At 47.2% G+C, this 24,911-nt stretch overlaps 1 protein-coding gene across 1 annotated transcript; it reads left to right on the top strand.

The window, feature by feature from the left end:
* Positions 1-1,535: 1,535 nt before the first annotated feature.
* On the top strand, positions 1,536-24,911 carry LOC103107741 (acyl-coenzyme A synthetase ACSM2B, mitochondrial-like). The gene is made up of 15 exons (XM_007516551.3): positions 1,536-1,603; positions 4,855-5,089; positions 6,920-7,104; positions 8,961-9,171; positions 11,178-11,385; positions 12,440-12,583; positions 13,135-13,291; positions 14,982-15,061; positions 15,230-15,353; positions 16,750-16,830; positions 18,422-18,523; positions 21,048-21,175; positions 21,296-21,395; positions 23,189-23,308; positions 24,655-24,911. Exons 3-15 carry the CDS (start codon positions 6,928-6,930, stop codon positions 24,754-24,756), a joined length of 1,734 nt encoding a protein of 577 aa, XP_007516613.1. The 5' UTR covers positions 1,536-1,603; positions 4,855-5,089; positions 6,920-6,927; the 3' UTR covers positions 24,757-24,911.

Below are 24,911 nucleotides of genomic sequence, written 5' to 3'. Positions count from 1 at the left end.
CATCTGGGGGCCAGGTGGTGACACACCTGGTTAAACGCACACATCGTAATGTGCAAGGACCCAGGTTCAAGCCCCTGGTCCCCACCTGCATGAGGAAAGCCTCAGGAGTGGTGAAGCAGGGCTGCAGGGGTCTCTCTGGCTCTCCCTCTCTATCTCCCCCTTCGCTCTCAATTTCTGTCTTTATCCAATAGTAAATAAATAAAAATATTTTTAAAATTAAATACATACACACACACACATCTTAGGGAAAAGGAAGGAAGGAAGGAAGGACTCCTGAAGCAGCCTGCCTCAGGTCTGGCTCTTCATCCACACGTGGACGTGCGTGTACCTTGGGCCAGGAAAAGGCACAAGGGCAGAAGCCATCTTCCTAGCCCAGACCCGGAAGCAGGAGGCCCCAGGCTGCTGAGACCTGCCCTACAGAACAGCAGCAGATGGAAACTCCAGGGTGATCCTCACACCACTCACCTGAGCCTCGGCACCTCTTTGCGCATACCAGTCAGCCCAGAGCTGAGCTCTGGAAGTGTGAGGATAGCTCAAAGCCAGCCCAGGCTGCTATGATAAGGCATTTTCACAGCTGAGCTTTGTTCCCTCAGTTCTGCAGGCAAGAAGCCCAAAGTGAAGGCATTGGCAGAACTGGCCTCACTTTCAGCCTCTCTCCTTAGCTTCTAGATGACCTTCACCAGTGTCCTCGTTATAGCCTTGTCTGAGGCCTAATTCTTTCTTTCTTTTTTTTTTTAAAGATTTAAAAAAATATTTGTTTATTTATTCCCTTTTGTTGCCCTTGTTGTTTTATTGTTGTAGTTGTTGTTGTTACTGATGTCGTCATTGTTGGACAGGACCGAGAGAAATGGAGAGAGATGGGGAAGACCGAGAGGGGGCGAGAAAGAGACACCTGCAGGCCTGCTTCACTGCCTGTGAAGCAACTCCCCTGAAGGTAGGGAGCTGGGAGCCAGGGTCTTGAGCCTGGATCCTTATGGGGTCTCGAGCCTGGATCCTTATGCCGGTCCTTGCACTTTGCGCCACTTGCACTTAACCAGCTGCACTAGGCCCCACTCCCTGGCTTAATTTTTTCTAAGAGCTACAGTCCCCTAGGGCTAGAACCCACACTATGAGCTCTTTTTACTTCAGTTGCCTCTTTAAAAGCTTTGCCTTCGGGGAGTTGGGGGTAGCTCTCTCCCAGGGCCAGCATTCTCATCCTCTTAAGTGTGTGACTGGCAGGAATGGTCAGTGCTGCCAAACTCTCTGGCACAGGTATGTGAATCCGAGTCCAAAGATTCCCCTCTTCTACTGAGTTCCTGCTGCATGCCAGGCATTGGGTTGATGATTTTGAAAACATCTTTTACTTATTTACCACTGGAATAACTGAATCACAAACTCAAGTTTGAATAAGTTATCATAATAAAATTAAAAAAACACCTGACTTTGGATCTACTTCAACATCAAACAAGCTCCCCTTTGCAGAAACAAACCAGGTTACCATTTGCTAGCTCACCCAGCTCAGAGTCTCTTAGACACATGTTGTCATGTGCTGGAACTCTGCCTTTTATCAAGTTTAGGTGCATGCCCCATACTTCACACAGCAAGATTATCCTTTACTTTTCAGGTGAGGAGACTCATGTGCTGGGTAGGGGTGGCATAACTTCTTCAAGAGTACGTATTCTGTCAGTAACATTTGGAGCCTGACTTCAAATCTAGACAGATTTCAGGCCCTCACTTTTTATTTAATTATATTTTTATTTATTGGATAGCGAGAGCCTTAAATTGAGAGGAAGGGGGATAATGAGTGAAAGAGACAGACACCTGCAACACTGCTTCACTTGTGAAGCTTTCCCCTTGCAGGTGGGGCCAGGTCCTCACTTTGTAAGCAGGAATTTGTACTATATACTCAGGGACGAAGAGTTTTGCTAATTACTGGAGCTAAGGAATGAGGGGAAGTCTCTGAACAGGGAACAACAAAGAATGAATCCAGTCTTAGAGAAATAGGCAAGGGAGGCCCTGATAACAGCCATGAGCAGAAGTGGTGGGTGGAGTGTTATCAGTAACAGCATGTGTGTGAGACCTTCTCCCAGGAGGTGGAGTTCCAGGCTTGGACCTGGGACTGACTCTCCGTGTGACCTCAAGCAGGTCTCTGCTTCTCACCGGGCTTGTGTCTCCCCAACTTAGTGATCTGGAAAAGTCTCTGTTCTCCTGACTCTGTGACTCTAACCAAACTGTTTATGTTCTCATGTAAAGGATGCCCTTGTGTCTGCAAACATTCTCTCAGCCCACCCTCACAAACACCTTATGAGTGTTATGCCCAGAAGTTTGAGTCCCGATCTCACGCAAAGAAGACCAGAATCACATGTAGCAAGAGCCTTTATTAGGAAGCTTAAGCTTAGGCCACCAACACCCTTCCAAGCAAGGGGAGAGTCTGTGACCTCGATCACTTCTCGTCCCACCTTTTTAGAATTATCACAGGGTGAACACAGGTGGAAATATCCACATGGAACAAGGAACAATTGGCTTCGGGTCAACAGCTGCTCTCAATATTCGGGGCCCCTCTCCAACCCCACAGTGAGAAAGCTAGTTATATCTTATGGATGAGGAAACTGACGCTCAGGGGAGCCAAGACCCAAGTCATCTAGTAATAAGAGGTGGAATAGGGTGAGAGCTAATGTTTGACTGCAAATCCCATACTCTTGGGCCTTCTTTATACTCCTGCAGATTTCTCTGGGTTCCTGAAAGTAGACAGGCCTGAGAGTAGAGCTCACATGGGGAGAAGTGTCCGTCACTCTGGGATGGATGGAGGGGCCTTTGTCAAGCTCCCTGGGCAGGAGAGAGGAGAGAGTTTGCAACAGGATGTTATTGGAATTGCCTGAAGGAAAAGACATAAGAGAATCTCAGAGAGAGAGAGAGAGAGAGAGATCTCAACTCTGTCTTTCACATCCCCCAGGACCAGGGAATTCATGTTTCCTGGCTTCAGTTTTATCTATCCAGAGGATATAAAATAATTCCTACTTTATAGGGCATTTTGAAGGATAGAGAGGGATGACTCAGGGGCCAGGCGGTGGTGCAACTACTCATATTACAATGCACAAGGACTGAGGTTCAAGCCCCTGGTCCCCACCTGCAGGGGGAAGGCTTTGCAAGAGGTGAAGCAGGGCTGCAGGTGTCTCTCTGTCTCTTTCCCTCTCTATCTCCCCTTGTTATCAATTTCTGGCTGTCTCTATCCAATAAATAAAGATAATAAAAATTTAAAAAATTACCCAGAAATTTAAAAAGTCTTAAAAAATAAAAATAAAATAAAAGGATGACTCTATTTGACGTATTTGTATTGGCACCTTCAGCCCCACCCCACCCCAACACACGCGCACACACACACACACACACACACACACACACACACACACACAATCACACGACATACCAGGTACTTGAGAAGCCAAGTTTAAGTAGCCAGTTCCATAGTTCCTGTCTTGTATTATCTTTATTTGTTTATTCATTGGAGACAGTCAGAAATCGAGAAGTGGGTGATAGAGGAGGACAGAGACAGAGAGACAGTTGCTTCACCACTCACAAAGCTTTCCCCTTCAGGTGGAGACTGGGGACTCAAACCCAGGTCCTTGTGCATTGTAACATGTGCGTTCAACCAGGTGCGCCCCCACCTGGCCCCCAGTAGTCTCTGTCTTCACAGAGCTATAGCAAGGAGTGAGCGAGAGACACAACAGCTGAAGGGGAGAAGCCAGCAGGCAAGACAAGAGGCTGCAATGTTAGAGAGGACTCACCTAGAACCTGACAATACACAGGAGGCCAGTCACTTGAGTGTTAGAGGAAAGAGAATTTCACACTGAGGGAACAGCAGGTGCAAAGGTCCTGAGGCAGCATCTATATGACACACTGGTGGGACAGCAAACGGGTCCATAGAGTGGGGAAAGCAAGAGAAAGAGCTTTCTGAGAAGAGGTCACTGAGGTAATGACCTTGATGATATCTTGCTAGGGCTCATAGGTAGAAGCTAGGACTTGAGCTTCTACTGAGAGAAGCATCTCCTCTGAGTAAGATTTTTTTTTCCCAGAGCACTTCACAGCTCTGGATAAAAATGATAGTTGGTTGGTACAGGGGACTGAACCTAGGACTTTGAAATCTCAGGCATGAGAGTCTTTCTGCATAACCATTATGCTTTCTCTCCTGCCTGACTGATTAAGTTTTAAGCCTAGCTCACTCCAGCTACTGTATTGAGAAGAGACTGCAGGGTGTGAGGCCATAAATAGGGTCCTATGAGGAGGTGATTTACTACCTCTGTGGAAAGATGGTGCGGTCTGGAACGAGACAGAGAAGGAGCTAGACATAGTTGGAGAATGAGACAGGTAGCCCATGTCATGTCCAACGTGTTAGTGAGCAGACATGGGGAAAATGGGAGAAGAAAGGAAACCATTCACAGGGATGAACAAGATGGTGGGTGAAATGGGATGATTCACAGAGAAGGGAGAATACTAGTGCTCAGTCTTGAATGCCCTTAAGCCATCAAGTCAAACGGGTTAGGATGCAATAGAGACCTCTGGATTGGAGCCCCACCTGTGGGGGTCATAGCATCATAGCAAGGCAGTTGGGCTCCAAGCAGTGATGCTGGCTAGGGTCACCTTGGCATCCATGCAGATAAAGGAGAGAAGAGGACATGTCAAAAGCGACTGAGAATAGGTGAGAATCAGATGAGGAGAAGGCTTGAAAGATGTGAGAGAGGGCACATCAAACCCATATATGAGCTCCCTGATTGGAGCAAGAACTTACGTCAGTCTTGCACATCAATCTGTAGCTTATCCCCTGGATTGAAGAAAAAAAAAAAAAAAAAAACAGTTCCTTCTACCCCCCACTTGCAGGCCCGAGTGCTGAGCAACCACCAAGACTGCAAGGAGGACTGACCTTACCCCAAGGGAGACTTGAGAGCAGCTGAGTTAATGATTAGCTCTGCCCACCTTGAGGGCTGCAGGGCTTCTGAGCTGGCTGTAGGATGAGCTGCCCTCTGCTCCCAGGCTGTGGGCATTCTCGAACTAGGTCTGTGGAAGAGAGTGGACTAAGGGGTCCGCAGAGAGACTTCCAGAAAGGACTTGGCAGGTGAGTGTTGTCTGAGGGATGGAACCCAGAGTCCTAACTCATGTTGGCACCAGTCAGTCCTGAGGAGAAAGAAACGGGGAGGCAAGAGGAAATTCTCCCCCCCCCAGAAAACAGAGAGCTGGGGTCACAAGAGGTCAGAAGAAGGTCATCAAAAGGATCTGGTGGGTGGTCAGGGAAGGAGTCTTCTCGGGAGAGAGAGAGAAACCAGTGAGCACACAGGCAGCACATGCATTTGCCTAGGAGCTCATAAGGACATCCTTGCTTCTTATTTATTTATTTAATAAAATAGGAGAGGGACTGTGTGGCGGTGCACCCGGTTGAGTGCACATGCTACTGTGCGCAAGGACCAAGGTTCAAGGCCCTGTTCTCACCTGCAGGGGGAAAGCTTCATGAGCGGTGAAGCACTATTGTAGATGTCCCTCTTTTTCTCTTTCTCACCCTCTCCCCCCTTTCCTATCCCTTTTCTTTTTATCTCTATCAGCTAAAAAAAAGGGGGGGAAGCTGGTCATCAAGCATGGTGACATCACTGAATAGGCACTTAGTCCCCATGATAACTCTGGGTGGCAAAAGATAAAAATAAAATAAAATAAAGAAATAAACAGAGACATAGACCACAAGGAGAGGGGAACTGTCAGATACAATGATTCTTTTTTTTTTTTTAGCTATTTTTAATGTTTTTATTTATTTATTTATTCCTTTTGTAGCCCTTCTTTTATTGTTGTTGTTCTTGATGCCGTCGTTGTTGGACAGGACAGAGAGGAATGGAGAGAGAAGGGGAAGACAGGGAGAGAAAGACAGACACCTGCAAACCTGCTTCACCACCTGTGAAGTGACTCCCCTGCAGGTGGGGAGCCGGGGGCTCGAACTGGAATCCTTATGCCTGTCCTTGTGCTTTGTGCCACCTGTGCTTAGCCCGCTGCGCTACCGCCCGACTCCCTTTAGCCATTTTTAAAATGTGTGATTTCCTAGATGATGAGATTCTAGGATAGAGTTCCATACCACACCCACCACCAAATTCCTGTGCCCCCATCCCCCAACTGTCACCACCATAGTTCTCCCAAAGTATGTTCTTCCAACGACAGCTTCTCAGTTTTTTTATTTTTGTTTTGCAAATTCCTGTGTTTCAGTTCTCTAGTTCCACATAGGAGAGGTCCACAATAACTCAGTCTTTAGTACCTTTGCCTCTGAGCACAATGAGGTTTTTCAAAATTATTTTTATAGAGAAAATGCTATTTTAAAAAGTAGTTGGGGTACAATCTCTGGTCTCCCCAAAAAAAGGTGCCTGCACACCTCACCCACCACCCAGGTGCCATCTCCCTCAAGTACAGGGCACTGTCCCTTCAACTCCCTCCACGACTCCCACCTTCCTCTCTCGGGTCCTCAGACTCAAGTCTATTGATAGTCACCACAGCTTTTAAAAAAAATTTTTTTTATTATCTTTATGGATTTATTTACTGGATAGAGACAGCCAGAAATCCAGAGAGGATGGAAAATCGGGATAGAAATAGAGAGCTGAAGCACTGCTTCGCCACTTGAGAAGCTTCCCCCCTGCAGGTGGGGGCAGGGGCTTGAACCCTTATGTACAGTAAACATGTACTCTCAGACTGCTTTACCTGGGAACAAAGAGGCTCTCACCTAGTATTAAGTGCCAGAAGCAACGAGTTTTGTGGGTTATTTTTGAGAATGGCCCACTAGCAGGAAGCAGACATGGATGTTTAGGGCCCGTTCCCAGCAAACTCGTTTCCTGGGAGGAGGGCTGGGGACCATCTGTGCCGCAGGCCAGCCTCACCTGTTCCCTCTGCAGGGTGTTCCCTCACCTGTTCTCTGCAGGCTCGACCATGCGCTGGCTGTGGCAACTCCAAGGGGTCTGCACTCTCACTGGGGCTCAGCAGTGCAGTCGGAACATCCACATTCACCCCGGGCGGCTGGCTGCCCTGCTGTGGGGCCACCAGGATGTCCCTGACAAGTTCAACTTCGCAAGTGACGTGATGGACCACTGGGCCGGAATGGAGAAGGTAATGGGCGAAGAAGAGGTTCAGAGATGAGTTTGTTCACCCCTGAAGCCAGCAGTGGTGCTGGAGCCCGTGCTATGTTGCAGGCATGGTGTTAGGCTAAGGGTAAGATGTCCACCTTCTGTGGAGGCCACATGGAGTGGAGCCAGCGGGCAGGGCAAAGAGCAGGCCCGCAGCCCCGTGGAATCAGCTAGTAATGAATGGCCCAGGGCAGCAGACACGAAGTTTGCCAACATGTCCTGCTAGGGCTCTGCTGTGGGCTGGATGGGCTCACCGTTAAAAAGGAGAAAATCTTCACTTAGGGGAAGGCATGGTGACTTGCTGGTGGTAGAGTGCATAGTTAGCATGCTTGGGGTCCTGGGTTCAGTTCCTGGGACTGCATACAGTGTCAGAGACCTGCTCTAGTTTCTCTCTCAGTAAGGGGGAGAGAGAGAGAGAGAGAGAGAGAGAGAGAGAGAGAGGGAGGGAGAGAGAGAACCTGAGGCATCAGCTCAGCAGTGGAGGACAGGACTTGCAAATATAGGGTCTCAGGTCTGATCCCTAACACACCCCATATGCTAGAGCTGAGCAGTGCTCATATCTTTATCTCTCTCACTTCCTCTAAGAGAGAGAGAAATAGAGACCAAGCCTAGAGCTCCACTCAGCTCTGGCATATAGTGGTGTTAGGATTAGAACCTGGGACCTCAGGCATGCAAGTCCTATGCTTTAAAGGCAGAGTGATCTCCTTGGTCCTCTAGTCTCTCTCTCTCTTCTTCTTTCTGTCTCAAATATACATCAATAAGTAAATATTTATAAGTATAGAATTTGAACTAAAGGTGATGGTGGTAGGGGGATTGGCACTGATCAAAAACTGAGTTAGTTGGGAGAAGTTCTGTAGTTTCCAATGGAGGGGATGGGGACACAGAACTCTGGTGGTTGGATCGGAGTGGAATTATATCCCTGTTATCTTGTAATTTTTTGAATTAATATTAAATCACTAATGAAATAAAAAAAAAGAACTGAGGTAGTCTTCCCAGAAGGTAACAAGTTCTTTCTTATTCAAGATTTGCTGTGTTGTCTCTCCCTCTGTCTGTGTATGTCTGCCTGTCCCTCTCTATCCATCTGAAAAAAAAGTCAAACTGGAACTGAAATTGCCCATGTAAGAAGACCCAGTGAGGTGGGAAAAAAGTTACCTCTATCCTAACTGTATTCTTTATCTGATTTGTGCATTTGGAGCTTTCTATTTTTGTTAAAATTTTCTTGGTGTTTTAAGATAACCATAGTTTTCCCTTTGTGTTTTCTCTGTACACAAATAAATAAAAAAACTTTTTTTCCTTTTATTGGAGGAATTAATGGTTTACAGTTGACAGTAAAATGCAGTAATTTGTACATGTGTAACATTTCTCAGCTTCCCGCATAACAATTCAATCCCCTCTAGGTCCTCCTCTGCCATCATGTTCCAGGACCTGGACCCCTCCCCAGACCCCAGAGTCTTATTTTGGTGTAATACACCAACCCCAGTCCAAGCCCTGCTTTGTGTTTCCCTTCTGTTCATATTTTTCAACTTTTGTTTATAAGTGGGATTATCTCATATCCATCCTTCTCGGAAAACACACACACACACATACACACACACACACACACACACACACACACACACACACACACACACACACTCCAGAATAAAATGCTCAGCTCTGGTTTATGGTGGCACTGGTGACTGAACCTGGGACCTTAGAGCCTCAGACATGAAACTCTTCCAAAACCACTATGCTCTCACCCCACCTGGAAACTTTTTTTTTTAAGAAATTATAGGGGCTCTGAGATCAGCTGGCTTTCCATCCTCGCTAATCTATGCCCCCCCCACCTTCTCGCTTCAGGCTGGCAAGCGGCCCCCGGGCCCCGCGCTGTGGTGGGTGAGCAAGCATGGGGAGGAGGTGACCTGGAACTTCAGCCAGCTGAGTGAGCTCAGCCAGCAGGCAGCCAATGTCCTGTCTGGAGCCTGTGGCCTGCAGCGTGGGGACCGCGTGGCCGTGGTGCTGCCCCGGGTGCCCGAGTGGTGGTTGGTGACTGTGGGCTGCATGAGAGCAGGTAGGTGGCCCCCCTAGACTGAACAGAGTCTCCCTGGTGAGGGGAATTCGGGCAGAGGGAGGCAGCTGTCTCTGCCCAGAGCTGCCCCTCTCCGTGTGGCCATCCTACCTTCTTTCCCTCTCAGTAAACTCTGTGCCAGCCAGTGTGCTGGCATCCACTGAGACAGAGCCTACATACTGCGGGGGCTGGCAGATCTTTGGAGGGAGCCAGCTGCCCAAGCATTCAACGATTGTGTAACTGTGGAACCACCATTCTGACAAGTGGCACTGAGATATTGAAGGAATCCATTTTGAAAAGGCGCTCAGTATGGAGATGTAGCTCAGTGGTAGAGCACGGGCCTCGCATGGCTGAGGCCCCTGGCTTCAGCCCCCAGCTCCATAGTGGGGAAAAAAGCCGTCGGAGTGGCAGCTCAGCGTGGAGAGTACAGAGCTAGATACATCAAGTTCTGAGTTTGATCTCTGGCTGCAGTGTTTTAGTTTATATATTTTTTTCTAATTAAAAAATTAGAATTTAGATAATAAATTTAAAAATGTATTATCTTTGTATATTGGCTAGAGACAGCTAGAAAGTGAGACAGAAAGAGGTGATGCACAGACAGAGAGACACCTGCAGCACTGCTTCACCACTCACAATGCTTTCCCCCTGCAGGTTATATTTCCTGTCTATCTATCTATCTATCTATCTATCTATCATCTATCTCTCATTTAATCTGCTGTAAAATAAAATAAAACCATGTCAAGGGCTGGTCAGTGGTTCACCTGGTTAAGTGCACATGTTACAGTGCACAAGGACCCAGGTTCAAGCCCCAGGTCCCCACCTGCAGAGGGGAAGTTTCACAACTGGTGAAGCAGGGCTGCAGGTCTCTCCCTCCCTCTCTTTCTCTCTCCCTCTCATCTTCTCTATCTCCCCCTCCCTCTCAAATTCTGTCTCTATCAAAAGTAAATAAATAAATATTTTAAATGTATGTGCTGGCATTAAAATACAAATATTTAGTTAAAACTAAATTTAAAAGTTGCCAAACTATGACCCCTAGGTTTCATCCAGCTCACAGCCTGTTGTTTTTATTTTTGTTTACATTATTGTTTTTAAATTTATCTATTTGATAGGACAGGCAGAAATTAAGATAGAAAGAGGAGAGAGAAGGAGAGAAAAAGAGAGACCTGCAACACTACTTCACTACTCATGAAGCTTTCCCCGCTGCAGTGGGGGAATAGGGGCTTGAACCCAGGTCCTTGCTCATGGTAGTGTGTGTGTTCATCCACATGCACTGCCATCCAGTCCTGGTTTTTATTTTTTGAAGTTGTGTTGGAATGCAGCCCTGTCTCCTGTGGCTACTCTCACAAGACACGAGGAAGCTGGAGTCACCGGGCCAGGAAGCATCTGGTTCACAAAGCCTGAGATCCTTGCTTCAGAAGGTCCCCTCTTTTCATCTTTCCACCTTGGTCTTTACTGGCATTTGATGCCTTCATGGTGACTCACCACTCCCAGTGGCCTTTTTCATTTTCAGTTTTTCTGATAGATACAGAAAGAGGGGGGGAGCAGGGGGCAGAGAGACCTGCAACACTGTTTCACTGCTCGTGAAGCCTCCCCCTGCAGCTGGGGACTTGCCCCTTGAACCTGGGTCCTTGGTCATAGTCACATGTGTACTCTACTGGGTATGCCACCACCCAGCCCCTGATATTTGGCCCTTTGTAGAGTGAAGGATGATGCTGTCCCCTGCTATGAAAGGAGATTCTTATTTATTGATTGATTGATTTACTAGATACAGAGAGAAATTGAGAGGAAAAGGGGAGATAAAGAGGGAGAGAGACACCTGCAGCCTTCCTTCACCACTTGTGAAGCTTTCCCCCTACAGGTGGGGACCAGGGGCTTGAACCTGGGTCCTTGTGCACTATAATGGGTGCGCTCAACCAGGTGTGCCACCACCCAGGCCCTGAAAGGAGATTCTGACTGCTCTATGGGTGTCCCTCCCTTTCTATTCTGTCTAAGCGCTTTGACTTCCCCAGGCCTCGTCTTCATGCCCGGGACCATCCAGATGAAAGCCAAAGACATTCTCTACAGGCTGCAGGCGTCTAAGGCCAAGGCCATTGTGGCGGGGGAAGAAGTGGCCCAGGAAGTGGACACAGTGGCACCTGACTGTCCTGCTCTGAGAACAAAACTGCTGGTATCTGAGCAAAAGCGGAATGGGTGGCTGGACTTCAAGACCCTGCTCCGGTGAGTAGCTCCACATCTTAGCTGGGGCTCCACTAACAGTGGAAACTGAGTCAGCACTGATGGGTAAGTGCTCCAGTTAGGAGGCTCTGGGGTCAGAGAGTGAGCACCAGGGGAGAAGGAAACACAAATTTCAAGGCTTATTATTGAGTCAGGGCCAAGTATAAGGAGGGGGGGGGGCAGAGAGAACGTCTTTGATTTCCTTACTGACAAGCATTGGTCCACCTGTACCGATCCCCCCACAGTGGAGCCTTGAACTATAGGACATTACTTAACCCTCCTTCTGGGCTGTGTAGGCTGCATGGTAACATCAGAGAAATTCTAGGACACATGGGGGACCTAGTCTCCACACTAGAAGCAATCTTCTCTCTACACCCAGTGGGTTAATACTTACCCAGATTTGGTCACCACAATCACAACTAGAATCAGAAATGAGGCCAAGAGTATATGAACTCAAATCCAAGAGCTGGTTGACATACTGAGTTTCTAGGTGTCTCTTTTCACCTTCCTTATCCCTAAGCTGGGTTTCTCAGAGATATAAAAGTTCTGTGTGTCCTTCCAAGAGGAGAGAGAGAGAGAGTAAAAGACTGGCTGGAAGACTTGTTCATTCTGTGTACCTAGAAGCTTCCTACTAGAGACACACATACCTCAGAAAACCCATACAGAGAACATCCGTTTTCCTGGATGGTCTGGTGTTGAGTTAACTGTCGGAGAAGGAAGGAACATGAAACCAGCTTCCAGAGACTCAAAATTGAGGTGCTGGCAGAGGTGTATGAAGGTTATCATTGATCCATTTCACAGATGGGGAGAGGGAAACTCAAGAGAAGTTAAATCAACAGTCCACACACAAGTAACAAAGTGCCAGGCCTGATGCTTCTCAAGTGCAAGTCTGATTGACTTGAAATCTCGTGGTGTTAATCACTCATAAACCTCCTTGGTCAGGTGTGGGTCAGCCAACTTGCCCTGGACAACCTGGGTTAAGATGGGAAAAGATGTCAGCAGGATATCTGGCATCCATGGCAGAGGTGAGGAAGGTGACAGCCTGTGTCTCTGTCAGAGGAGCATCTGCCACTCACCGCTGTGTGGAGACCAGAAGCCAAGAGGCAGCCGCCATCTACTTTACCAGTGGGACCAGTGGCTTTCCCAAGATGGCAGAACATTCCCATGCAAGCTTGGGCCTCAAGGCCAAGATGGATGCTGGGTAAGAAGAGCCCTTTCTTTCTCTCAGAGAACTACATGAGTAGGTCTTGAGACTCTTAGGAGCTTAAATTCAGTTGGCTTGGCCTGGGATACCATCTATAGCTTCTGGTAAAGGCTCTTGAATAAAAGAATAAAAGGCTTCTGGCTCAGCATCCAGGGTACCCAGCAAGCTTCAGCAAGAGCATTAGTCACTCAGATGTCTTTTTGCTAGTGCACATTTCCTAGGTGATTATCACACTCCAAAATCAGGACTGATTTTTGTTATGAGACCCAATTATCTGTTGTTGAGCTGTGTGATCTGGAGGCCACAGGTGAAAATTCCTACCCTCATGATACAGAGTGAGTGACTAGCAAACCGTTTCCTTCTGCCTGCTTACACACAAACACACGCTGTCACAAACACTCAGGTACACCCATGCAGTACACACACACCTATCACCCCCTCCACACACTCATGCTCCTCCTCATCACACAACACATGCGCGCGCGCGCGCGCACACACACACACACACACACACACAGCTTCTGCAGTTGCATTCCCTGTGTCCTCAGCACGTGGACAGGCTGGAAAGCCTCTGACATTGTATGGACCATCTCGGACACAGGCTGGATACTGAACATCTTGGCCACCCTTCTGGAATCTTGGACCTTGGGAGCGTGCACATTTATCCATCACCTGCCCAAGTTTGATGCGCAGGTCATTCTGAAGGTAAGAGGGAGGTCTGGTCTCTCCAGATGCTAAGCCACGTTAGCTCCAGGCTTGCACACTCCATGCTACGGTTTCTTCTGGTTCATCTTTTGTTCCACTAAGTCTCACCACATGACAGAGATGGAAAGTTATGTGGTCTCAGACCTCAGAGGCAGGGCAAGGAGACAGACCCGTATGCAGAGAGGATGACTGTATGCACACTATGAGTTCACCCCACACGGTCCTGAGTTCAATCCCTGGCATTGTATTGCCAGAGTAATGCTCTGGTCCCCACCTCCTCATGCTAATAAGTAAATATTTTAAAGAGTATTCAGAGGAAATAATTAATGAGTTTATGCCAAGAATTAACTGAGTTAGCTCAGGGTTTGATAATTATTCAGTACCATTTCTTAGCATCATTGCTTCTGAAATATCTAAGGTGTAACTTTTCAAAGCACTTTCCTATCTAAATTACATGTTAAAATCATCTGGGGGTGGGAGCTAGGGCTATAATGAAGCTAGTCCTGGGAGAACAGATAACTTTTTCAAAAATTTCTTTATTGGAGGATTAATGGTTTACAGCTGACAATATATAATACAATAGTTTGTGCATGCATAACATTTCCCACTTTTCTACTTAACAATTCAACCTCCACTAGTTCCTCCTCTGCCATCATGTTCCAGGACCTGAATCCCCCACCCCGACCCCCACCCCCCCACCTTCTACTTTGGTGCCATACACCAACTCCAGTCCAAGATAACTTTTATAAAACCTTTTTTTATTTCATTGCCACCAGGGTTATTGCTGGGGCTTGGTGTCTACATGGTGAATACACTGCTCCCGACAGCCTTTATTATTATCATTTTATTTATTTATTTATTAATATTTATTTATTCCCTTTTGTTGTCCTTGTTGTTTTTTATTGTTGTAGTTATTATTGATGTCACTGTTGTTGGATAGGACAGAGAGAAATAGAGAGCAGAGAAGATAGAGATGGGGAGAGAAAGGTAGACACCTGCAGACCTGCTTCACCGCTTGTGAAGTGACTCCCCTACAGATGGGGAGCCGGGGGGCTCGAACCGGGATTCTTACACCAGTCCCTGCACTTTGCACCACATGTGCTTAACCTGCTGTGCTACCACCCGACTCCCATTTTATTGATTTATCTGATAGGACAGAGAGAAGTTGAGAGGGGAAGGAGAGATAAGATGGGAGAGGGAGAGGCCTGAGGTACTGTTTCACTTCTCGTGAACGTGAGGAACAAGGGCTTGAACCTGTGACCTTTAGCGTGGTAACATATGCACTAAATCAGGTGCACAGCCAAAGGCCCTTAGAGCCCCAAGACTGCATGGCCAGTTTGCAGTAGCGGCTGACCTCCCTCCCGGGTGACTGGGGGTGTGTATTGCTCCAGAGTTGTGCTTATGTGGCTGGTCAGGTCCTTACACTGGCAGAAAGGCCTAGCCAGGACTTAACAAATAATGTTCCAAATTAGTCTTGCCTCTTTTCTCTGTAATGAAAGGTGGTCATTTCTCTTTTGCTATAAGGGTACCTGAGAATTGTAGGGGTTCATTTGGACTGAAACAGAGACAACAGTCAAGCTGGGGTTTTAATCCCCTGCCCTTCCATGGCCACACGCATAGCCACCCAGCACACCAGGAAGCCTTGAGTCTGACCCAGCTCAAGTGTCTCAGCTGTCTCCCCCACCCCCAGGTGCTGTCCAGCTATCCAATCAACAGCCTGGTCGGTGCCCCCATTGTCTACCGGATGTTGCTGCAACAGGAACTGTCCAGGTGCTGGGTCCCATCCTCCTGCCTCCCCCCCCCCACCCCACCCTCAGAGCCACAAGCTCCGTGCTGCCCCATGAAGTCACCAATGATGACATCTCAGCACCCACAATCCAGCTGCAGGCTGGGGGGGGTGCATTGAGGGGGACCACTTATTTCTCCCCTCTGGTATAGCTGGAAGTTTCCACACCTGCAGTACTGCTTCAGTGGAGGCGAGAGCCTTCTTCCAGAAACTCTGGAGAGCTGGAGGGTCCAGACAGGACTAGACATCAGGGAATTCTACGGCCAGACAGAGACGGTACGTGCAGCTTCGGGGAACAGTGGGCTGGCTGAACATGTGGGCTACAACGGCCTCTGATAAGAAAATAGGGGTAGGTGGCGCGAGGCAGTGGCGCACCAGTTAAGGGCACATATTACCAAGCACAAGGACTCGGGTTTGAGCCCCCATTCCCCACCTGCAGGGGGAGGATGCTTCACAATTAAAACAGGTTTATAGGTGTCTCCTCTTCTCTCCCCCTCTCTGACTCCCCTTCCCCTCTCAATGTCTCTCTGTCCTAGTAAAAATTAGAAAGAAAAAAAAAGTGGAGAGAAATAAGAGGCGCCTTTTACCATACAAGAATTCAGAAATATTAAAACAACAACAAAAAGTGTTCCAGTGGCTAAGGCATTAGACTCTCAAGCATGAGGTCCTGAGTTCGATCCCCGGCAGCACATGTACCAGACTGATGTCTGGTTCTTTCTCTCTTTCCTCCTGTCTTTCTAGTAAATAAATAAAATCTTAAAAAATAAAAAAAGAAAGAAAGAAAAAGAATTCAGGATGTGCTTACTGAATACCTGCTACATGACAGGCACAAGGTATAGACAGCAGAGCAGGAGGAGCCCCGGTGGGAGTGGGAGAGACAGACATAGGCTGACCAATATACAACATGGCAGATGTAAGAGGGGGTGAGGCATCAGAAGAGTCCTCTGCAGGGGGCTGAGCTCTCCAAAGATATCAGGCAGTGTCCTGCACTGCTCAGACGGGAGGGAGGGGTGGGAAGAAGCCACCCAGTGCCCCCACCTGCTGAGATAGCTTCTTGGAGCTTCTCAGGGCCTCATGAGTACATGTGGGTTCCCACTGTTCCGGAACATTCCACTAATCGGCACAACCAGAGCCATCCTGTCCCCAGCCCCTTCTCCCTGTGCCTTTTAGTCAAGACCCCCCGGGACTTATCACTTCCTTTTCCTTTCTACTCTTCAATGCTGCATCCTTCCACAGTGGATCTTGGCAGGACCCCCAGCAGCAAATGGGGGTGTGGACAGTGGGGTCAAGGCAAAGGCTTCCAGCTGGCTCCTTCCCTCGGTCGCATCCTTGTCTGAGGGCCCATGTCAGGATCCCAGCAGCGTTTGGTTCAACTTGATCAGGCTGCTCTGTCTCCTGCTCTTTTGGAGGACTTTTACTGTCTGCAGTCCCTTATTAAAGTGTGACTTCCTCTAAAGTGGTTACGATGTAGGTGCTGGCGCCATCAGATTGCTTTCCAGTTTAGTGCCACCTGCTGAGATGGGGGTCCATTTAGTGGAAGGTAGGGGCTGAAGGTGTTTCCAAGCGTGAACACCTTTCAGAGCTGCCTCAGACCCTGCCCTGCTGGTCTCTTGGTCTGTGACTCTGTGCCCCTCCTGTGACCCTGCACAGACCTGCCTGTTGCTTCCCACAGGGAATCACCTGCAGAGTCTCCAAGACAATGAAAATCAAGCCTGGATCCCTGGGAACAGCCATTCCCCTTTATGATGTGCAGGTTGGTGAGAGACGCTGAGAAGAGAGGGGGCAAAGGTGCAGTAACTTTCCAGTAATTCTTGTTAGTAAATCCACTGAAGAAGGATAAAAAAATGTATTAAAGTAATAATTCAGAGGAAAGGAGGTAGAGAGGAAGAGAAGTTTTCTTATTTAGAGAAAATGACTTTTTTGCTCATATGTAGACTATAGAAAATTGAAACATGGGAACTTGCAAAGATAAAAAAAAATTAGCCCACCTGTCTCTAAGACTTTCAAAGAACTGTGTTGATTATCATTGGGGAGTGAGGGAGAGAAAGAACTTTGGTGATGGGTATGATGTGGAACTATCCCCCGGCAATCTTGAAAATCACTAATAAAAAATTAAAAAGACAGAAAACCACCTGGGACAGCTAGCAAATCAACTAGCCACTTGGTGTCCTATGCAAACATACAGATATAAATATGCATCATGTTGCCACTATCGTCTCTCTCTCTCTCTCTCTCTCTCTCTCTCTCTCTCTCTCTCTCTCCCGGGGTCTGTGAGTGTCAACCCATGGCATTATTTTTGATGACCACTGAGCAGAGTGGTAGGCAGTACAGCCTCATGGCTGTTTTGTCAGTCAATAAAATGATTTCCCAAACTCTCACTAATGAAAACAGTACTGCCTTGAATCTGTTGCAGCCCAAATGTTGCTCCTTTTGCCTATTGCTTTCTTAAAATATTTATTAATGAGAAAGATAGGAGAGAGGGAGAGAGAGAGAGAGAGAGAGAGAGAGAGAACCAGACATCACTCTGGTACATGTGCTGCTGGGGATCAAACTCAGGACCTCCTGCTTGAGAGTCCAATGCTTTATCTACTGTGCCACCTTGCAGACCACTTGCTCATTACTTCTTTGGGCTGCATCCCAGGAAGTCAGATTTGCGTTTCTTATCTGCAGTTGTGTGTACAGGTTCACAGACCTAAAGTGGTTCTCTGCTCAGTGTTGTGTGTAATTACTTTTTCTCTCCTCCTGTGATAACCATGGATGGAATCCCCTTTAAGGGGGGCATCTTATGCCATTCTCTGTACAGTCTTTGAGAAATACACTATTGTGGTCTCTTTCTCATGGGTGGAGGCAGGAGATGTAAATCTTCAGTAGTCAAAGAGCTGGATGTAGCAAAGCCCTGGTTAGAGTTTTGATATGTTGAGCTTCAAAGATAATGGGATGTTTTATGTCTCCTGAGCTCCTAGATCCTTAAGAATTTTCCTGATCTGATCTGATGTGATGTCAACAGGCGTTTCACCTATACCATCTCAGATAAATGGGACTGAGAGCTAGATTTTAAACCTTTGGCTTCCTTTGGTTTTGTTGGTTTGTTTTATCAGAGCACTGCTCAGCTCTGGCTTATGGTGGTGCTGGGGATTGAACCTGAAACCTTGGAGCCTCAGGCATGAGGGTCTGTTTACATAACCATTATGCTCTGGCCCCAGCCCCCACCCTTGGTTTCTGATCATTGTCTGCAGGCACTACTAGAGCCAGAGTGTTCGATTGGACCAAATCTGCTCTCCCAGGCTGCCATCAAACCATCTCTGGATGTACAGGCCATTCTCACAGTCTGCTTCTTCTTCCAGGTCTTAGATGATGAGGGCAAAGTCCTGCCCCCTGACACAGAAGGAGAGCTGGGCATTAGGATCAAGCCCATCAAGCCTGTGGGCATCTTCTCTGGCTATGTGGTGAGGAAGTCTTCCACCTCCACTTCTTGTCCCCTGGTGGGGTTAGGGAGCTCTGAGAGGGATCCCCAAATTGTAAATGGGCCAAGAGTTACCAACAAGACACAGGGACAAAGGGGTCTAAGGTAGAATGGGTACTTTGCTAACAGAGAGAGAGAAACAAAAACAAAACACTTTCCCTCCTGCCATCCTTAACCTGTCCCCAAGAGCCTCCTGAAGGATTGCCTTTCTCCAGATACCCATTCCACCTCAAGAGCTTCATGCCAGAACTATGCATGGTGGCATTTTCCCAAGAGCAATCCTTTCCCACCCTCATTACCACCCCCTTCCCTGTGCTATTATGCTCTAGTGGCTGGGAAGACACTTTATGTGGAGACTTTGCCATGTAGCTGGAAGCATCCCTCCATTAGAAAATAGATCATCCCTTTGTCCAGATGCTTCACTTTACCTATGAGGATGGTCAAGTCAGAGACTACCAGACTCACCCACTCAATGTTTTTGAAAACTGTGCGGGGGGGGGGGGGGGGGATACCAACTCTTCCTGACACCAGGATCGTTCGATAATCAAATGACTGCTAGTTGTGACCATTCATTAAGCTCACTTAATCCTCCAAAATACCCCCCCCCCATGAGGCCTTTAGAACTGAGCTGCCTGAGTTCAAAGCCCTACTACACTATTTATTATGTCAGCCTGGGCAAGTTACTGCTCTCTGGTGCCTCCGATTCCTCACCTGCAAAATGTATGTTACAGGGCAGAGAGGTGGCACACCTGTTTGAGCATGCACATTAGAATGTACATGGACCTGGGTTCAAGCCCCCAGTCCCCACCTGCAGAGGGCAGCATCACAAGTAGTAAAGCAATTCTACAGATCTGTCTGCCTATGTTATCTTTTAAAAGAATTGTTTCTACTATCTTTATTTATTTATTTATTTATTTATTTATTTATTTACTGGATCACGATAGTCAGATTAGGAGGAAAGAAGGAGATAGAGAGGGAGAGAGACAGACACCTGCAGCATTTCTGCACCACTTGTGAAGCTTTACCCCTGCAGGAGGGAGCCAGGGTCTCAAACCCGGGTCCTTATGTACTGTAACATGTGCGTTCAACCAGGTCTACCACCATCTGGTCCATCTATCTATCTATCTATCTATCTATCTATCTATCTATCTATCTATCTATCTATCATCTATCTATCATCTATCTATCTATATATCTGTCTTCTCCACCCCTCTCAATTTCTGTCTCTCTCCAAAACAAACAAATAAATAAATAGATATGTTTTTAAATGTGTGTTACAGTATTGTGATGGGAATTTAAAGGCACTTATATTTGTAGGACAAACATTAGAGAGCAGTGCTATATAAGAATATGCAAAATAAAGGACTTGCCTGTAGATCCCCATTATAGAGAGGAGAAGGAGGAAAACTGAGCCTCGGGACACAAGCACAGTCACTCTGTGGACTTGTAGTATTTATTGTGTGCTGTCCAAGTTCACTTTCACCTGCCAGGAAGGTAGCCAAAGATGTACTCTCCCCACAAGACAGATAAGGAAGCAAGAGTTAGCACATGGACCTACATGCGATAGTTAGTACTAGCAGGGGCTGCGTGGTGACCAGGAGAAAGAGTCAAGCTGGTAGGCAAGAGACTTGGCTTCTAGTCTCTGCTCTGTCTTTTGTAATGATGGCTTGACCTTGGCTGTGACTCTTGATCTCTCTGGTCTGTAACATCCCTGTTTTCCAAGTGAAAGAGTCAGGCTATGAATTCTTTCTGCTACCTTTTTTTTTTAAAGATTTTATTTATTTATTTATTTATTCATGAGAATGGTAGAAGGAAAGAGAAAAAGAACCAGACATCACTCTGGCACATGTGCTGCCGGGGATTGAACTCAGGACCTCATGCTTGAGAGTCCAGCGCTTTAGCCACTGCACCACCTCCCGGACCACATCTTTCTGCTACCTTCTAACCCTGTGAGTAAATATTCAATCCACAGCCCATATCTGCACATTTGAACAAAATATAGAGAAGCACTTACAAGGGGGCAGACTTGAAGGCTGCTTACTGCCCGTGATCATGCACTTGGCTACATTGAAGGTCTTGGCCTTTTCAGAAATGTGCATGTTGATGGAAGGGGCATGGGGGCGGGGGGGAACTGCTGGTATATCTCAAGAACTTCCAAATCTAATAAGTAAGTCAAGAAAAAAATGTATCACAAACCAAACCCTGGTACCATGAGTCATGTCATAGGAGGGTGACTTGACGGAAAGATGACATCAGAGAAACTGCCCTAGAACGCAGGTGAATGAATACATCATGGCCTATCAGAAGGGACCCTAGGGGATAGGTGAAAAAGCCCAGATGGAATAATGAACTAAAGGGGGAGACTGAGGTCCACTGGGGGCGTGGGCTTGACAAGCTCCATCAGCCCTCCCACTTGTTCGAGCTGTCCAATACATAATCGGTTCCTGGCAGCCCAGGGGGTGCTTAGGCTTCATAGTAGAGATGACTCTGTCTTTGTGTGGCCACAGGACAATCTTGAGAAGACCATGGCTAACATTCGAGGAGATTTTTGGCTCCTGGGAGATCGGGGGACCAAGGACCAAGATGGATATTTCCACTTCCTGGGACGGGCAGATGATATCATCAACTCCAGTGGGTGAGGAGTTTGGTTTCAAACTCCAGGGCCAGGCAGGGTGGCGTGGATCTTGCTTCTGGCTGGTTCTAGACTTTGGGGACTAGCCTAGCAGTCTCCTCTGAAGGCTGGATCCTTCTGCAGGTACCGGATTGGGCCCTCGGAAGTGGAGAATGCGCTGATGGAGCACCCAGCTGTGGTGGAGACTGTGGTGATCAGCAGCCCAGACCCCGTCCGGGGAGAGGTGATGGGGAGCAGTGGGCTGTGGGGGGAGGGTGCAGATTGGGGAGATAATAGCATGGTGAGTATAAGTGTGGTCTCTGGGGTTGGGTACCCTGGTCCAGATCTTGGCCCTGTCTCTCTAACTGTGTAACCTTGGATAAGGCACTTAACCTCTCTGGGCCTTATTCTCCATTATAAGATGGAGGTCGCTATGAAGATTCAGTCTGTTAATATTTGTTAAGTTTGTTCGTCCGTCCTGGCACGTGACAAGCGACATACAAGGTCTGTTATTATGGGACTTCAGGGTGTCTGTCCTACTGGTTAGTAACTGAGTCAGAATCTGATTCCAGGCTAGAACAGAAGAGAGATTCAAGTCTTGAGAGAGAGTCCCTGAGTCATGGAGCTGATGGTGAAAATAAAGAAAAGAAGAAAGACCCACCTCATGCTAGAATAAAAGAAATTGCCAGAGCCTACCAGAGCCTGGCACTGGGATGGGGGTGGAGATGTGTGGCCTTGCACCCAAGTGCATTTCTGTGAGGTGGACACTAACATAGCAACCATGGACATGACAGGGCCCTGTAGGCAGATGGGTCCCAGGGGGACCTGCTACTGAGGAAACTCTGAGTGCCAACCACAGATCTAAGATGTGGGGGATGTGGACCTCATCTGACTTCCCATGAATTAAGTGTGGCATCTGGATGCTATTGGGCTGTCGGAAAAGTTGACATGTTTTTGCATAGGAAAACATAGAAAAATATGTCATACCTTTTCTGACAGCTCAGTATTTTATAGATACACAAACTAGAGTTTGAGACATTCAGTGAGTTACCTGGTTTATTTTGATTCATTCTCATTTTAATTATGACTAATTTTCATAGTTACATAATATATATATCTTGTTAAAAGATATTACATGTAACATGATTATTATAGCTATTTCTATATTTGACTACATGTAAGTATTATAGCCTAGTGGAATTCTTTAGTTTTTTGTTTGCTTTTAGTTTTTCCTCAGCTCTTTTTACTTGTCTCTTCCTTCATAGTCTGTTGTCCCTGAGGACATATGTTATGAGTCAGGCTTCACTCTCCTCTCCTGCCTGCCCACTTGATAAGTTACTTGAGAGAGAATTGAAAGCTTGATGGTGTGTATGTATCCTGAATGTCCCCTTTCTTGGCCCCCAGTTCTGGAGATGCCAAGGAAAAGTCATAACCATGAACCTAAAGGCTGGAATAGTGCAGATGAAGATTTGGGGTTTCTGTTTTAGAGATAGCTAGTAGGTTTATTTTAGATATATTCCAAAGGACCCATGACTATACTAATTTTTTCCTGAGTCTGACATCTGATATGCCGATGGACCCAAGTTATTGTCTGGGGAGATGATGTCATGTCCTGGGCAGATGACTCCACCAATGTGTTCTGGAGCCCCGCTTCCCCAGAGCTCTGCCCCACTAGGGAAAGAGAGAGACAGGCTGGGAGTATGGATTGACCTGTCAATGCCCCATGTTCAGCAGGAAAGCAATTATAGACCTTCCACCTCCTGCACCCTATGACGACCCTGGGTCCATACACCCAGAGGGATAAAGAATAGGAAAGCTATCAGGGGAGGGGAGGGGATACGGAGTTCTGGTAGTGGGAATTGTGTGGAATTGTACCCCTCTTATCCTATGGTCTTGCCAGTGTTTCCATTTTATAAATAAAATTTTTAAAAAAGGTAGTGACTATGTCAGAAGCCTATATGCTAGTTTTTGCATGATTTCCTGTGACAACAATGCAGTGTGATTCCTTCTCTCTCTTGACCCTCCTCCTCACTGCAGGTAGTAAAAGCATTTGTGGTCCTGGCCCCTCAGTTCCTGTCCCATGACAAGGCCCAGCTCACCAAGGAGCTGCAGGAGCACGTGAAGTCTGTGACAGCACCCTACAAGTACCCAAGGAAGGTGAGGCCTAGGGGCTCCCCTGTGCCCCAAATCTGGGGGTGCGGGGAAGGAAAGAGTTCTCTCATTATTTCTCTTGAACCAGAGGAGGATGAGGCTTCTAAATTCCAAAGTTCTGCCTAAAAGCACCCAAGAACACCTAAAAATAAATAAATGCAATGCTCAGATTGAGGAGATAGCACAATGGTTATGTCAAAAGACTTTCATTCCTGAGGCACCAAAGGTCCCAGGTTCAATTCTCAGCCCCACTATAAGTCAGAGCTGAGCAGTACCCTGGAAAAAAAAAAGGAAGGAAGGATGGAAGGAAGAAGCAAAAGTAAAAATATTTTTTAAATTACAATCGGGGGCTGGGTGGTGGCTCAGTGGGTTAAGCTCACATGGTGTGATGCGCAAGGACTGGTATAAGGGCCGTGGTTCGCCCCCCAGCTCCCCACTTGCAGGGGAGTCGATTCACAGGTGGTGAAGCAGGTCTGTAGGTGTCTATCTTTCCCTCCCCCTCTCTGTCTTCCTCTCCTCTATCCATTTCTCTCTGTCCTATCCAACAACAATGACAGCAATAACAACAATAACAATAACAACAACGATAAACAACAAGAGTAACGAAAGGAAAAAAATAGCCTCCAGGAGCCACAGTGGATTCATAGTGCAGGCACTGAGTCCAGTGATAACCCTGGAGGCAAAAAAAAAAAAAAAAAAGAAAGAAAGAAAGAAAAGAAAAGAAAAGAAAAGAAAAGAAAAGAAAAGAAAAGAAAAGAAAAGAAAAGAAAAAAGAAGAGAAAAAAACAACCCAGTAGCTATCTAGATGCTCAAACAAGGTCATGATGGATGCTGGGAAGGGAAGCCAGGGCTGAAAAACAGCATTCTTCATCTAAGTCTTCTATTTTCATTTTATTTTTGTACTAGAGCACTATTCAGGTCTGGTTTATGGTGGTACTGAGAATTGAACCTAGGACCTTTGGTGTCTCAAGTCTCTTTGCATAGCCACTGTTATTTCCCCAGCCTTTTACTCCTGGGGTGTCTGGGCCACACATCCAAGAGTTCACCACACACACACTTTCAGCCTCCAGCTGGCAGTGCAGAGTACAGCTCAGACTCTACCATCAGTGCTCTGCGTGCAAAGCTCTGCTCCACACTTCCTCAGCCACGTCACTGTCCTCATCTGGGAAACGGGCGTGAGTGGCCGGTTAGGTACCAGGAGGTGCTCCTATCCATAAGGGAGAAGACGCTAAGAGCAGCCGGCTTGCTGAGGCGCGATGCAATCGCGCCAGCGTTTTGTGAATTTTAAATTTAGCTGAATGTTTGGGAAGAGTCACGATTCACTCCATGGTGAACTGATTTTTTCTCAACAGATGGAGTTTGTCTCAGACCTGCCCAAGACTGTCACAGGGAAAATCCAACGGGGGAAGCTTCGGAACAAGGAATGGGAGAAGTCTGGGCCGGCCCAGGCCTAGTGAGACTGTGGGGCTTTCTGGAGTCCCCCAGCTTCTTTCCCTCCATTGCCCTCTGGGAGGTCTACCTTCCCTCTAGCTATTAGCACAGAGAATTTTCTGTTAGATGCTGAAAGCAGAAAGGAGGAGATGGGGTGAGAAAGAAGGGGAAACTAAGA

This window comes from Erinaceus europaeus, chromosome 15 (genome assembly GCF_950295315.1).
Source record: "Erinaceus europaeus chromosome 15, mEriEur2.1, whole genome shotgun sequence".
Taxonomy (NCBI): domain Eukaryota; kingdom Metazoa; phylum Chordata; class Mammalia; order Eulipotyphla; family Erinaceidae; genus Erinaceus; species Erinaceus europaeus.
The sequence above is the reverse complement of the archived record's forward strand: the minus strand, read 5'-3'. Positions and strand labels throughout refer to the sequence as shown.